The following is a 16058-nucleotide window of genomic DNA, read 5'->3' as shown; positions in this document are numbered from 1 at the left end:
CAGTGATCTCTTAAATCTAAATTCTACATTGTCTTTATATACATATCCAACACCTATGATACCTTTATGCTTGTGGATTAGCATTATGTTGGAATAATATAAGGAAAGTTGTGAGTAGCATCTTTTAATTTAAATCTTCCACTGTGCAATTTGTTGGATATTATTTACAAAGCCTGCAGTTAAAGCCATGCAGTAGGCAGACGTTCTTCAGTTTAAATATTGTAGAGCATCTATCTGTATTACTATTCATACTCTTGAGATTCTGTTGATTTAGCTTCCTAGAGTTAATTTTGATACACATTGTTTAAATTTAATATACATTGTTTAAATTGTGCTTAAATTGGGGAACATAAAGGATGGCTTGCATTTAGTGTCTGTCAGCTTTATGGAGCCTATAATTTGGGGGTAAGTAATTTTTCCAACAAGTTTAAACACAGGATTAATAAGGTGATTGGGATGCCTCATTTTGAGTTGTGCGCCTCTAGTATACTACAATTATAGATAATATATTCCCTGTTTAGTTTCTGGCGTACTAAACACTACTTTTAAAGGTGGACTTAAAAATATCTTCATATCCCATAATCCAAATATTCTACTGTTACATAAAATACACAATGAGTTTCTACGACAGGTGCTCAATAAATGCTTACTGATTGACTCCTCTTTTGGTATAATCAAGTACAGCAAGCCTGGACTTCTTTCAATACCCCAAATTCTTCAAAAGTTCTCATTCTATGGGATTGAGAGTCTTAGAATATAGCCCAGACAGCCTTCTATTTCCATATCTGCCTCGAATATTTTTTGTGGGTGTCTGATAGGGGATTAGCCATGAAGCACTCTAAAAATAGAACCTGCATTTTTCTCCTTTTCACCTTCCCACTCACCAAATTTTATTTTACTGCTATTTAATCTTAAGATTTATGCAGCTTTAATACATCCATACCTGAATTTTGTCCACTAGAAATAACACTAAATCAGCAATACAGCCCTTTGAGGACTCTATTCAGTCTAATGATGTCTGTTTAATAGATATCTGTAATTTATAATGTAGTTCTTGGTGGTTAGCTCTAATCATATGTTGTCTTTATGACTTAATTTGTTAATTATAAGGAGGAATTTAGGATTACCAATACTCATGGTATAAGATCAATGTTTGGCACTGGTTGGTTTTATAAGGGGAGCATTCGGTTGAAAAGTCTAGGTGTGCTTGCTTCTCAAAACTTTATTTACTCTTGGAATGCTGTATTTCAGAATAACTGTGTAGAATACATTGAAGATGATGAGGAGCAGGTGGACATTGAGACTGTGGAAGAGCTCTCCGAGGAAATTAATGTTGCCCACATAAAGACCACAGCTGCCCACACACAGACTTTCAAACAGCCGTAAGTCTTATTTCTCTTTTGATTGTTGTTGTTGTTTTATGACTATAAACAAACTAAATGTTCTGTTTTGGAGTTCTGCGTAATCGACCTGGTTCCTTTATTCTCTAGTTTTTTTCTCATCAGTAGATAAGAAGAGAAGCTGGAATTTAGAGGTAATTAACTTGGCTTGGTTATTTCTAGAAGACAGTTTATAAATGTAAATAACATATGCTTTTGGAGCCTGACATATTGGTTAAAATACTAGTTTTGCTAGTTTGTAGCTATATAACCTTGGGCAAGTCTTTAATCTCTGAATCCTAGATTCTTTACCTATGAAATGAGAAAAAAGGCCCCAGTTGAAGTGTTCAGTGAGATAGTGTGTGCACCTAGCATAACTGACATAAGTGGATGACTCAACAAAGCTTAGTTCCTTTATCTTTTAAGAATAAGGCATTAGGGGCCGGCCCGGTGGTACAGCGGTTAAGTTCACACGTTCCGCTTCTTGGCGGCCCGGGGTTCGCTGGTTTGGATCCCCAGTGCGGACATGGCACCGCTTGGCAAAAGCCATGCTGTGGTAGGCGTCCCACATATAAAGTGGAGGAAGATCAGCCTGGCTGTTAGCTCAGGGCCGGTCTTCCTTGGCAAAAAGAGGAGGATTGGCAGTTGTTAGCTCTGGGCTAATCTTCCTCAAAAAAAAAAAAAAAAAAAGAATAAGGCATTAAATTCTAAATTTGGTTACTTTACTAGTTGAACAGGTAAGATGCAGTTAGGAAAATTTTCCTACCTCTTAAGTAGATGATGAGATGAAAATATATAGGGCATGGTGACTCGCTCAGGAAAACTTATTCCATTTTCTGTTTTAGTAAGGCTTGTATTGATTAAAGATTAAGGTGTGAGAGACAGAAGGGAAAGAAGGTATGGGTTCTTATTTTGTACTAGATATTCTGCTTTTCCTGTTATCTCATTAACCACCATGTAAAGTAGCAATGAGTTGAGAAAGAGTAATTCTTCATCCCTAGTGATGCTGAGAAGGTCTGAGGAGCAAGAACTAGGCCTAGTAGTTTTCTTCACTTCAGAGCTGTTTGGAGGCTACTTCAGTTGCCTACTGGTTAAGGTTGAAAGAATTTAAATATCTTAAAAGCTTAATTAGACTTAAGTTCCATGATATTGAAGGATACAAATTCTGTATACTGAAATCAAGTTCCTAAACAATAGGAACAAACAAAAAATGTAATATAAAAAATGCCATTTACAATAATAATAGAAAAAAGCTGTTTGGGACTATTAACAAAAACTGTGCAAGGCTTTTATAAAATGTTATTGAAACACATTGAAGAAGAATTCGATAAATGGAGAGATACCATGTTAATGGACTGGAATAATAAAGGGCCAAGAATAACTGACACACACAGCACAAACTGTAAAAGAACAGATTGTTAAAAATTTTTTAATTTCTATCTATGAGAACACCATGAAAACAGTGAAGGGGCAAATTCAGACTGTAAGGAAAATATTTGCAATACATGTTTGACAAAGGAGTAGTATCGAGGATATAAAATAACTGTTACAAGTCAATAAGAAAAAGGTGATCCAGTAGAAAAGTAAGTAGTGGATATCACAGGCAATTCACAGAAGAGGAAACCTGGATGGCCAGTGAACACCTGCACATTTGTTCAGCCTCACACATAGTTAGGGAAATACACCTTAAAACAACAATGACTTCACCAATTCACACCCATAAGACTGACGGAAATTGAGATTTCTGTTAGTAGTTATCCAGTTGTGGAGCAGTAGGAACATACTACAAGTGGGAGTATAAATTGCTATAACCACTTTGGAGAGCAGTGTGATGTTACTAAAGTTGAAGATGTGCCTCTCTTTCTTCCACCCGGCATCCCGCACCCTAGAAACAATTTCACATGTGTACAAGGGGTCATGTCTGGGACTATCCACTGCAACATTGTTTGCCATTATGAAAATTTGGAAACAACCTAAATTCTAACATTCTGAAAAAGTAAGTTTTGGAAAATTCACACTTTGGAATACTGTATAGCAGTTAAAATGATTGAACTCGAACTATATTTATCAACATATGTCAGATGTAACTTGAGTGAAACAAATCAGTTGAAGAAAGATACACTATAATATATAATGTTTAAAATGCTACATGGTATTTTCTGTTTAGGGATACATCATACATTCTAGTAAAATAGTGATGATGTGCCTGGTAAACGCACTTATGAGAAGGAAGGAAGAAAAGACATGTCGTTGAGTAGGCTGCACATAGGATCTCTTACATTTTTGAGATGTTTTATTTATCAAGCTGAGTGGGTAGTTACATGGATATTCATCATATTTTTGTTTATACAGTTTTGTATGTCTGACCTATTTCATGATTGAAAAAGTAATTTGTAGTTTAGGGACTATTTGGACGCTTTTCTTAGAGAAAAAAGTATACTGTTGAATAAATCGTCTTATCACATATTGGACTTTGGAGAAAAGAAGCTAGTTACACTTTAGACAATTTGGGATGGTTTGCTTTAATATAGCTGTGAAATAGGTCTTAGATTATTGAATTTCAGTAAGATATTGGAAAATGCTGTCTTTATCTAGGTGCCGAACCCATATCTCTGCAGATGAAAAAGCGGCTGAAAAGAGTCGAAAGGTATTTACAATATATTTAATGATAATTACTCACTTAAAATTGATAAATTTGTCTTCAGGTTAAAACATTAGCAATATTAGCTATGACTTTTTTCAGGGCTATTTTTCCCAGTGAGTTAATAATCAGCTTTTTTTCCTTATTATACTGTTAATACTTTTTTTTCCTCTTAATTCTGTACAATCCCGAGAAGATAGAATAATTTAGAGGAATTAAAATGGGTATGGAGTGTATGAAAATTGATGTGCTTATTTGAAAACTAATCCTATAATGTAATGATGTGATGTAAACAAGCTGGCATTCTTCTTTGTCTAGGCTCATGATTGTCGGTGACCTAGAAAATGAATTACTTTCTGAAATGATGGCTAGTAATTCAAGGAGCCATGAAATTATAAACCTTCTTTGATTTTCTTAATGTATTCCATGCATGATAATCACGGTACCATAATTAAGCAAGGTTTTCTCTTTATCCTTACTAACTTAAGAATGGAAGAGAGTCTAGTTGTTTAAACCATTTTCAACTTGTTATTCTGTCTTCTTAATTTAAGAGATAAAGACAATGATGGAGATTGGGTTGAGGTGGAAGGTGGTATTCAGGTCCTTTCAAAAACCACTGGGCAATTAGTTTGGGTTTGGTCTGGTTATGGGGATCATATGATACATATTTGCGTGTATCACTATATTTAATTTTTTTCATCATAAAACATTTTTCAGACATAGGAATTTTCAGAATAGCTTATTTATACAATCCATTGTTTTGTACCTTCATTAGGACGTGCAAATTATTTGTAGTGTCTTGCTATATTTAAACTTTGTGTTAATTTTCTATCTTCTTGTATCTTTTCTTCTCCTATGCTATACTAATGCACAATGAATTAAACTTTAGAAAGACCCTGAGTTTATATTAGAGTTTTCAGGTATTGTCAGGGTTATAATAAAGGCAAACAGTGGCAGAAAAAAAGAAAGACAATTAGAGATATCAGAAGGGGGAAAACACAAAACCAAAAAACTGCGGAGGACAGGAAATACAATTATTGCTCACTTTATGAATGGTATTCATGTTGTCATAATAGGGTAGTCACTGTTGATGATTTTTTAAAACTTTTATAACCTATGAATAAAATATGGAAGACTTAATTTAAGTCTTGAAAAAAATGTGTAAGTACAAATGACAAATTGTGAGGTGAAAGAGGGAAGAAGAAATAAAGGGAAGGATATAAGTGGGCATCCTCATTTTACAAAGAGATACTGTCTGTTGTTGATGAAATGAGAAATTGAGATAGAATTATATTCAAGTTGCAAAGGGATCAATAGAAGAACTAAAATTAATGATCTCTATTAGGAAGATGGGATGGTGAGATGTAAGAGAGTAGTATGAGTTAAATCATCATCTGCGTAGCAGGGCATAAATAGATAGCATTGAAAATTGAAAAGTAGCTTATATTGCTGTTTTTTATTTAGGATATATATTTAAGAGCCAGAAACAGCCACTAAAAGAATCAAAAAGTGGTTGTTTCTAAGGATCCAGGTACAGGTGCAGGGCTTTTCATTGTAAGTTCTTTAAATGTTTATATTTAAAACTCTATATGCCTCTATTACTTCTTTGTAGTAAATAACTTTAAAAATTGAAATAGAATAAATAAGAGAGAAAGGAAGCCTAAGGCGTCCTGAAAGTCAAGGAAGACTTTCCTGAAAAATGCAAAGTTTGAGTTTTAAACGTTAAGTTATGGAGGATAGGGTGGGAGGGATAGGTGCAGGCAATAACCAGTGTAATGGCAAGGAGGTGTGAGGTTGCGGTGTGTTTTGGAAACTTCTAGCACTCTGGAATGGTTGGAGAAAACAGTCATTTAGGAAGAGTGGCAGTTGATCCTTTACCAATTTGTAAAGGGTCTTATAGTATTTAAGAAAAAAATTTTAAACGTTTTACACCAATCAAAATTTTGTCAGTTTTTTTCATATAATTTGTGTCATGAAAACAAGTTTTAATAATAATAAATTACATGGATAAGCCTTTATAGATCCCTTCCCCTCAGATTCTTCTCATTTGAGAACCACTGAAATTGGAGCAGGGAAGTGCTATCACAATAGCATGTATTAGGATTTACACTGTGGAAGTTAGATTTGGAGGAGGATGGACTGGTAGTAAGATTACCAATTAAGAGTCTCTTATAGTAGTCTGGACAGAAGATAGTAGGTGTCTGATATAGTACCATTTGGGATGGAAGGAAGAGGGCAGGTACATGTGAAAAATATTTAGGTGGCAATCTTTTATTTGGACAGGCTCCACCTATTCCTCTAAAACTGAAGCCTGATTACTGGAGTGAAAAGCTACAGAAAGAAGCAGAAGCTTTTGCTTATTATCGCCGAACACACACTGCCAATGAGCGGCGCCGGCGTGGTGAAATGAGGGATCTCTTTGAGAAATTGAAGATCACATTGGGATTACTTCATTCTTCCAAGGTTTCCAAAAGTCTCATTCTCACTAGGGTAAGTGTTCTGTGTAAATGACAAATAAGAACTTGAGTAAGAGAATCTTCTAGAGGTACTATGAGAAAGAGAATCCGTTACCAAATGAGGGAGATTGAAATAGAGCTTGTATTTAACATTTGAATGTGGACCTAGTGAGTGCTCAATAAATCCCGTAGGGGGAAAATCCCGTTGAGTCAGAGTAGCTTTTCACTGGAAGTCAAATTCTTCACTGGCTGAGCTATCCTTCCTTCAAATAAAGTCAGAAACTCTGGTGAGCTCTGTTTAGCATAATCTCTTTACATTGGTATTCTCCATAGCACTTAGAAGAGTTTATCACAGTGAAAAGTGCAACATAAGTGATATTTTAACACACTTCTCAACAGTTGACAGTCATTTTAAAAGAAAACCTGAAATTTTCAAGCCAGCAGAAGTTTTAACTTTGCATGTAGAATATCTAAGATAATTTCATTTAAATTGCTTTTAAGTAGAAATTGGAGGAGTCCAAGGCAAGCATTCCTGTCCCTCCAGGGTAAAGTTATTTCAACCAGATTTTACGTAGACTAGGAGATGATTTTAAAGTTGGTTATTAAAATCTGAGCAGAGTAAAATGTTTTGTATCTCCTTGCAGTGTTGGGAACACCTGTTAATTACTCAGTGATGCATTTTGGAAATAATCATGTTCCTTAAGAGTATAAACCAGAAAACCTCCTACAGTTTAACAAAAAATAATTTCCCTAACTTCAAGAATTGTTTTAAATGGCATTATAAAGTTCTCTAAAATATCAGATAAAAATTTTTTCATTGAAGAAACTGTGTAGGCCTCACTCATTTTTAGGAAAGAGCGAATCGATTGACATGATGTTACTATTTCTATTCTAGGCGTTCAGTGAAATTCAGGGACTAACAGATCAGGCAGACAAGTTGATAGGACAGAAAAATCTGCTGACTCGAAAACGGAATATTTTGATACGGAAAGTATCATCTCTTTCAGGTAAGATATGTGAATGATCTCTGGTAAAGAGTATAACAACAGCTTTAGTGAGGAGAAATCCTCAGTAGACCTTTCAGATACTACTTAGTTTAAGGCTTGGTTCCCAGAGTTCACACCAGTTATCCTTTGACAGGGTGGGACATTTCTTCTGGATGATAATCACTCTTGGCTTCCATAGTTTTGGGGAATATAGTTAAGTCAACTGAATTTCAGTTGACTCTATTTCTCATTATTATTTGGGGTCATATAAAGAGTGACTATTTATTCCCTATCAACCTATAGGTAAGACAGAAGAAGTGGTCCTGAAGAAGCTAGAGTATATTTATGCAAAACAACAAGCACTAGAGGCACAAAAAAGAAAAAAGAAGATGGGATCAGATGAGTTTGATGTGTCTCCCAGGACTAGCAAACAGCAGGAAGGATCTTCTGCATCTTCTGTAGATCTTGGACAGATGTTTCTAAATAACAGGAAGGGGAAACCTTTGATTCTTTCCAGAAAAAGAGACCAGACCACAGGTAGGAGGGACGTTTTGCTTTCCTTAATGTAGATGAACATGTTTGTAGTGGACTGAACGTCTTCTCTTGGCCATAATTTTAGTTTCAATTAAATGAATTAAAGATAGGTTTTATAAAATGTAGAACGTTAATTACATTAGATTTCAGTTTCTAGCTTTACACACACAAGCAAATCCTAAGAAGTTACCAGTCATGGTAACATACAAGACCTACTTCGATAGCAGTCTACAGTGATGCATTTTTCTTCCAGTGTTTCAGTGAGTATTTTTTTAAGCTGCCCTCTTTTCAGACTTTATACTTGAACTCTTGATTTCCCTGCAGATCTGCTCATGAGTTAAGGAAGTTTGGATCTAGCTGAGACAAAGAAATTGGAAATTTTAAAAAATTTTAATTTCGTTTAATCAGGCTCTATTTTCCATCCGATTGCCTATCAGTGAGTTGCTATTAAGGAACAAAGTAAATTGGTTTTAAGTTCTTGCTCTCTCCTATTTTGATTTTGGAAATGAGGCTATATTGATTTTACATTCCTTGTTTATATCCTTAGAGAATGGTATATCCTTTTTTACTCTGGGTAGCCCAGTGTATGAATCAGGAAGTCTGATTTATTATATCAGTTAAGAAAGTAGTGATGGATACTAAAATATGAGTTCGTTTTTACATTGCAGAATCAAATCATGTTATTGCTAAGAAAGGATTTTGATGATCATTTATTCCAGTCACCTCATTTCACAGATGGAAAAACTGAAGTCTAGAAGCTTGAAGTAGTTCAGTAGAAGTGTGTAGAAAAGGTGTTATAGAGCTGTAAAGGATAGAATTGTGTGTGCCTTCATCCTGATTCACCATCAAGACTATCAGAAGCATTCCACTGAAAAAGTGGTTCCATAGCTCTGTTCCTCAGCAGAAAGCAACTCTGTTCCTTAGGAGAATCAGTGGACACGTAACCATTACTCAGTAAAAAGTGGTCCAAAAAGTAAATTCCAAGTTGAGATTCCCTAACTAAATTTGAAATTTACTTCTTGCCTTTTAAATCAGGGTGTGGTTTTAGGGATGTTTCCTAGACTCTTAGGCTACTCTAGCTTTAGTGTATCTTTTATACTTAACTCATTTTTGATCTTCCTTACAGAAAATACCTCACCCTCTAACACTCCACACACCTCTGCCAACATTGTGATGACTCCACAAGGACAGTTGCTCACCTTAAAAGGTCCCCTATTCTCAGGACCAGTGGTAACTGTTTCTCCTGCTCTCTTAGAAGCAGATCTGAAGCCTCAGGTTGCCAGCAGTGCTATGGCTCAATCAGGTATGTCTTCAGTGTTGTCTTCCATGGATACTAAAAAAGAGTTATCCCTGGTATCTGACAGTGACAGAGAAAGCCTTTGAATGTGTTTATTAATGTTAAAGAGCTATTGTATTTGCATTTGCCTTAGTAAGAGAATACCCTCTTTTTAGAACGTATTCGGCTCAGTCTGTGGTATTTACTGGTCTTTTTGCCTGGGTTTGGGAACTATTTTGTGAGCTCTAGTTATTTCTAAGTAGGAAAAGAATTAAAAAGGTGAAAGTCAAAGGAAGACAAGGAGTCATTGTTTCAGTTTTTAGTGTTGATAACTGTTTGTCATTTTTGTGCTGTACTCAGAGATGGTGTACTCCTACATTGCCAGCCTGATTCAGTTTGAGCACCACTCCCTTTGGAGGCTAAGTAGAGTTGAAAAGGAAGTCTTACTTTGATGACTTAGGTTCTAGGCACCTAAATTTATATTAAGGTAAAAGGGTAACCTTACCAATACAAATACTGCTAAAGCCAATCTGGAGGAGTCAGCCTTTCTCTTACAGCGCTGCCTCTAGGGCTTCATTTTTCCCTTAGAGTAGCAGATAACTGGGTGAACAGAATCAAGTTGCATGTCTGCCTCAAGATAAAGAATTAACTTGGGCAACATTTCTATAAAATAATGAAAGGAAACTTTTATTAATGATGAAATATCAAAGAGTCTTTTGGTTAGATTTTGCCTGTTTTCTTATTAGGCTACGTCCATAATTTGAAGAACTAGTATTTCCTTTCATCTTCTTGATAAAAGTAGACAGGTGAATTTTGACTACAACTCCCTAAGGTGGTTATTGAGTATGAATAATGAGAGACAGTCTTACCATTGTAGATCTAAATGCTTTTTTTTCCTCCTAGAAAATGACGACTTATTTATGATGCCGAGAATTGTTAATGTGACTTCACTGGCCACAGAAGGAGGTTTGGTAGAAATGGGTGGCAGCAAATATCCTCATGAACTTCCTGATGGTAAGCCACCTGACCACCTGCAAAACACTGTCAGGAATGAAGATAACTCCTTTGAAGATTCAGGGAGAATCTCTTCCAGAGGCAACCATAGAGATGGCAGAATGGCATTGGGTCCAACACAGGTTTTTCTGGCAAATAAAGACTCTGGTTTTCCACAAATAGTTGATGTTTCCAGTATGCAAGAAGCACAGGAGTTTTTACCCAAAAAGATTTCTGGTGATATGAGAGGAATTCAGTATAAATGGAAAGAGAGTGAATCAAGACGAGAGAGACTGAAGCCAAAGGAGTCTCCATTTCATAAATTAAAGATGAAAGATCTCAAAGACTCAAGCATAGAGATGGAACTGAGAAAAGTAGCATCAGCTATAGAGGAAGCAGCACTAGATCCCAACGAACTGCTAACTAACATGGAAGATGAGGATGATACTGATGAGACACTGACTTCTTTGCTCAATGAGATTGCCTTTCTTAATCAGCAACTAAATGATGATTCTGTTAGCCTGGCTGAACTGCCCAGTTCTATGGATGCAGAGTTTCCAGGGGATGCTCGGCGGGCTTTTATCAGTAAGCTGCCTCCTGGGAACAGAACAACTTTCCAGGTTGGCCACTTGGGAACTGATTTAAAAGAGTTGCCTGATGTACAAGGGGAGAGTGACTCTGTCAGTCCCCTCCTCTTGCACTTGGAAGACGATGACTTTTCTGAGAGTGAAAAACAACTTGCAGAACCAGCCTCTGAGCCAGATGTCCTTAAGATTGTTATTGACTCTGAGATAAAGGATCCCCTCCTTTCCCACAGGAAAGCCAATGATGGAGGGAAAAATACTTCTGGCGTCCCTGCAGAGCCTGAAAGTGTGTCCTCACCCCCCGTCCTACACATGAAGGCTGGCCTAGAGAATAGCAGCACAGATACTTTGTGGAGGCCTATGCCAAAGTTGGCACCTCTAGGTTTAAAAGTAGCTAATCCTTCCAGTGATGCAGATGGTCAGAGTCTCAAGGTGATGCCTTGTTTGGCACCTGTAGCTGCCAAAGTTGGGTCAGTTGGACACAAAATAAACTTAACAGGGAATGACCAGGAATGCCGGGAGAGCAAGGTGATGCCTACATTGGCACCTATTGTGGCCAAATTGGGCAACTCTGGGGCCTCACCAAGTTCTGCAGGGAAATGAACTTATTTGTCCTCAGGCAGAAGCCAGGCTGTGAGAGGAACCCTCCTTTCTCTGCAGGCATCTGTTTATTTGTGTCATGGAACAGTGATCCTTGACTTTGATGTGGTAGATAACGGTAGAGAAAGGGGGTAGGGTGCCGACCTCGGTATAAGAAATTACTACTATGAAATTCTGATCATGTTAAAATGTGTTACCTCACTTGTGGTGCTGGGTCTCCTCATCCTCTCTAAGAAGATGTGATCCATTACTGAACACGAGGTGCCCCTCTTACCCAAGGAATTCGTGACAAGACTCTAGGTCCATAGTGGTTCCTAGTTCTTCCCTCCCAGAGAAAAAGCTGCTTGAGACTTCGGAGTTGCTATGGACTGAATTGTAGTTGATAGCTGTTGTTTAAGTCGGAAATCCAAGGAATGTGATGCACTTGTGCAAAGGGATTCAGAAGAGAGAGTTTTTAGTTGGTGTTTCAAGAGGAGGGGGAGAGAGGATAGGTACCATGGAATACCAAAGTGAAGGACTTTGTGTCATTCAGTGAAATTTTCTCTTCTTTCATATCCCAAGTAGTTTTCATTCCTTCATCTTTTCAATCAGAATTATAAATCCAAGCCTTCTGGTAAAGTAGGAATGCTTTTAACTTTTATTAGTAAGATAATTATTTTGAGATGTTTAAAAAAATACTAGTTCTCCCTTATTGTCTTTGGGTATTGAAAAGACCATTTCACAGTACCAGGGATTTTTCTACCTGGAATGTGTATTTTGGAGATAGGCATAGAGGGAGCCCTCCCCCTTTCACAAATCACGTCATTCAGGAGACAGCTAAAATGAAAAGCATTCCCTCCCCAGACCAGAGACAGTGGCCAAAATAAGAAATTGTGGGGCTGGATATTTCCCAAATCAAACCAGCCTTCTGGTGCTTGAAGGTTTCATTCACTATTACCTGCACAGGATGTAAGGAAAAGTAAAGTCACAGTAGGCACTCTTTACCAGGGAAATAAGGCAGTATTTGAATCACAAGATATATTTTTTATTATCTGCTACCATGGATTCAATGATCTGTAGAGCTTTTTCACTCATTAGCTGTCAGGGTATGAAGGACTGATAGCCTGTAAAGATAAAGATATTTATATTTTTGTATAGTTGTTTTCATAGATTTCTCAAAGGCTGAAGATTTCAACCTAGAAGATGAGATTTGTATTGAGTATAGAAATGATGTTTCCTATCTAGTTTGTAAATAATCATGGTGCACTTGAGGGGTCTCTTGGAAACTCCTGGGGGTAAGAATCACTATTCTGAAAATGTATAGATTGGGGTTTAGCTGCTGCATTTTGCCTTTCTTAAATAATTATATTTTGGAATGTAACCCCTGTTCTGTCTTCATTGACAGGATTTGCTTGTGTTGTGAAACACTAACACAAGAGCTTCCAGTACCTGGGCTGTGCCTAGGTGATGCTATTTCTTCTACATCCCCTGCCTTCTTTATCCCAAATCCCACTCAGCATATCTTCAGACCCAGTTTGTGAGACCAACTTGGAATAATTTTAGTCGGTAAATTATTACTTCCGTGGTTGGTTCCCTTTCTAGTAACTCTGATAATCAACAGATTGAAAAATTTCCTCTGCAAATGGCAGTGGGAGCAAATCCTTTGTTGGTTTTGCGCTACATGCCTTTCTAGACCTGCTCATCAGCATTCATCCTTCACTCCTCTAAAGGTTACTGAAGAAGCTTGAAGTAGGTAATGAGCGCCCCATAGCTTCTCATTATCCCTCTCACTCCTCTTTACCCAGCAGATTTCATTCAATGCCTTAGCCAAGGAGTCCAGCACCTGTCTCCCCTGCTAATAATTGTCCTTGGAGATGCTAATACTTTAATCCAGGTATAGCAGTTTCCCATTATTTCCTTGCTTGCCTCATCCTCACATTTCCTCCTGACTTCCCAAGGCTCTTGTTATGGCTTTTGAGGGTCAGCCAAGGAGCAGGCAAGTGAGTGAATAATCCTCAGGAAAAGGACCACCATTCTGCTTCTGAACACTGTTCTCTTTTTTAGAAGGAAAATAGACAAACAGTAATAGTCAGTTCTTGGTGGGAAGATATTTGACTGTTATGAGAGATGTACAAAGATGGAAATCAGAGATGATTACGGTTGTGGAAGGGAGGCTGCAGATGTCATTACAAATCCTCAAGATAATGGTATTTTCAAGACCTCTTAGAAGTAGGAAGTCATCAGGGCTAATTTGAGGAGGCCTCAGTCTTCAGAACAATCCTGCAGTCTTGACAGAAATCTAAAATCTCCAAAAAACTCCTACCTTTTAACCTTTCCCCAGGAGAAACTGATCTTTGAAAATTATGTGTGATTATGAAAGATGTAGTTGAGTAAGAGGAGGTGAGGAATTGGGAGGGTAGTGAGCTCTCACCCTAACTCAATAAGAAGCATGATCTCAGTAGACCAATAATTCGCCTTTTTATACATCTGTAAATAAATGGAATGTTTTTAAGAATAAAATTATGTCAGATTTAGCTTTTTCTTTTATATATTAAATATATATCTTTCCTTTTCTGCTTTTGAAAAAATGACTATTTTTTTAGAAACCTAAGAACAGAAAAAGTTTGGCGAGTGGAAGGCAGAATGTATAAACTTGAAATAAATCAGTTATAATAAAGCAGGACTTGGTGTTGGGAGCTTTGTGCTGAGTTGGACTAGAGAATTCTAATGCCCTGAGACATATTTGAGAGAGGTGTCACTGAAGTAGTTTTATCATAGGAATTCCTTACTGTTATAAAAGTGTCCGACATGCCTTTTGGGGAAAGTTTTGGGTGTTCTAATCTTTGTAGCATGTTTTACATGGGGACTTCAAAATTTTGTACAGCTTAATGGCAAGTGTTTGTCTCAAGAAGTCGTTCTACAATCAAGAAAGGCTAGCTTCATAGTACCAAGGTGTGCAAGGTAATATACCTGTTACCCTGGGGAATAACAGGACATTAAACACAGTTTTACAGGCTAAGGACAGTAGAAGTTCTTAAAGCAAGATACATGTTAGCCACTATCATGATTTACAAAAAAATTTTATTAAAGGAGTGCTTTACACATTGAACTACTCTTAGATCACAGATCAAGTCCAGTTATATAAATTTCATATAAATTACTTTGTGTAATTTATAGTAAATGCAGGTTTTTTTCCCCCAGAATTATGGTTGAAATACCTGACAGCAGGTCTTTCTATAATAAGTTTGAAAAGGTTTGAACACAGAAGAAAGGGAGACAATCCATATATTTTGAAGGCACGGTTTAATAGTATAGTTTTTTTCCCCTAATTATACTGGTTGAGATATTGAAATGGAATGGGTCAGGTGAATTGAGAGAGAAATGCACTTTGAAGACAGGTCTAAAAAATGGTGATAACCTTTTCCTCACTCCCAGAAGATTAGGGGGGAAAAAACCAGTGCACAGAGTAGACAGCACATTTTGAGGTACTCTTATAGAGAATGATTGAGAACCAAGAATTAGAACACATTTCTTGCACAAAATTGTTGATTTTGAAGAAAGTGCTTATAAGGGCATCAGTGCTTCTTGTCATTGTATTATCTCGAATGAAATTTTACATGAACATGAATGGCTGGATGCATAAAAAATTAAAACTGAGGTGTACACACTGCCATTTGGAGGGGAAAAAAATGCATTTTTAAAATTAAGTTAGAGGGAAATGATATATATACAGCTTTTGAACTGAGGCATAATTGTAGTATATTAAATGTGACTGAACTAGTCTACAAAGATACGTAAGTGTTGAGTAATAGTGATGGAGGTGTGTGTGGAGAGTGAGAAGGCTAAACCATGGGATGAGTTGGGAATTTTGAGACAAATCTAAGCTCTACTAAATTCTTTTGTTGTAAACTCGGCTGTTAGATTTTGTTAAATAGGAAAGCAGTCTTAGAAGCATTGTTTTGAGATCCATCCTGTTTCCAACTGCAAGCATTGGTCTCAGCTGTCCCACAGTGCCTTGCATGTAAAGGTGCTCAATAAATATTTGAACTGATGAGTAAATGTTTAGCCTGTTAGTTTTCCAGGATCTTATAATTGCATCTATTTGCATCTTAAGCCTAGGGTGAATTTTAAAATCTGAAGAGCATAGTGCAAAATAAACAATTGTATACATCTCTTCCTAGACATGTAGAATTTAGAGTCTGACAACCATGTATACATGTTTAGGACATATACAAGGAGAAGAAAAAGTGAAGTAGCGTATGGATGGTGAAATAGTTATGTAAGGGTCAACTGCACTTTGGAGAGTGGGATGACAAATATTTAATTTGGTGAAAAGGGAATAACACTTCTGTTCATACTGGATCTAGGACTATTTTCTAAGGAATTAATTCATGAATCAGGAGAACAGCATGCAGCTTGTACCCTTATTAGCACTTCAAAGGCTGCATGGTACCTAGACACTAAGGCTGGACTAAATTGTGAAGAATTAAAAATAGGTGCTTTTGGCTTTAGACTGGGAATATCCAGATTCTGAGACACACGAAATCTCATTACACTGTTCTCAGTTGTTTTTCAGCTAGATCGTCTTAGACAGCAAAAGCAGGAGCTTGGATTTGCTTCTCCAACTTGA

The 16058-nt window shown here is 36.9% G+C and overlaps 1 protein-coding gene across 29 annotated transcripts in view; it reads left to right on the top strand.

Moving 5' to 3' along the window:
• MGA (MAX dimerization protein MGA) overlaps positions 1-15487 on the top strand; it is a 153167-nt gene extending 137680 nt beyond the window's left edge. For 27 of the 29 annotated variants that reach the window (XM_023619444.2, XM_070238922.1, XM_070238911.1 and 24 more), the window contains 7 exons: positions 1252-1382; positions 3975-4026; positions 6304-6510; positions 7372-7483; positions 7766-7999; positions 9123-9299; positions 10176-15487. In XM_023619444.2, coding sequence (XP_023475212.1) covers positions 1252-1382; positions 3975-4026; positions 6304-6510; positions 7372-7483; positions 7766-7999; positions 9123-9299; positions 10176-11452 — 2190 coding nt within the window. In that variant the 3' untranslated portion in view covers positions 11453-15487. Of the gene's footprint in view, positions 1-1251; positions 1383-3974; positions 4027-6303; positions 6511-7371; positions 7484-7765; positions 8000-9122; positions 9300-10175 lie in introns of those variants that run through there. The other 2 variants (XR_011427329.1, XR_011427327.1) reach the window with 1 other exon arrangement.
• Positions 15488-16058: the final 571 nt, after the last annotated feature.

Source organism: Equus caballus, chromosome 1 (assembly GCF_041296265.1).
Source record: "Equus caballus isolate H_3958 breed thoroughbred chromosome 1, TB-T2T, whole genome shotgun sequence".
In the NCBI taxonomy this organism is placed as follows: Eukaryota; Metazoa; Chordata; class Mammalia; order Perissodactyla; family Equidae; genus Equus; species Equus caballus.
The sequence above is the reverse complement of the archived record's forward strand: the minus strand, read 5'-3'. Positions and strand labels throughout refer to the sequence as shown.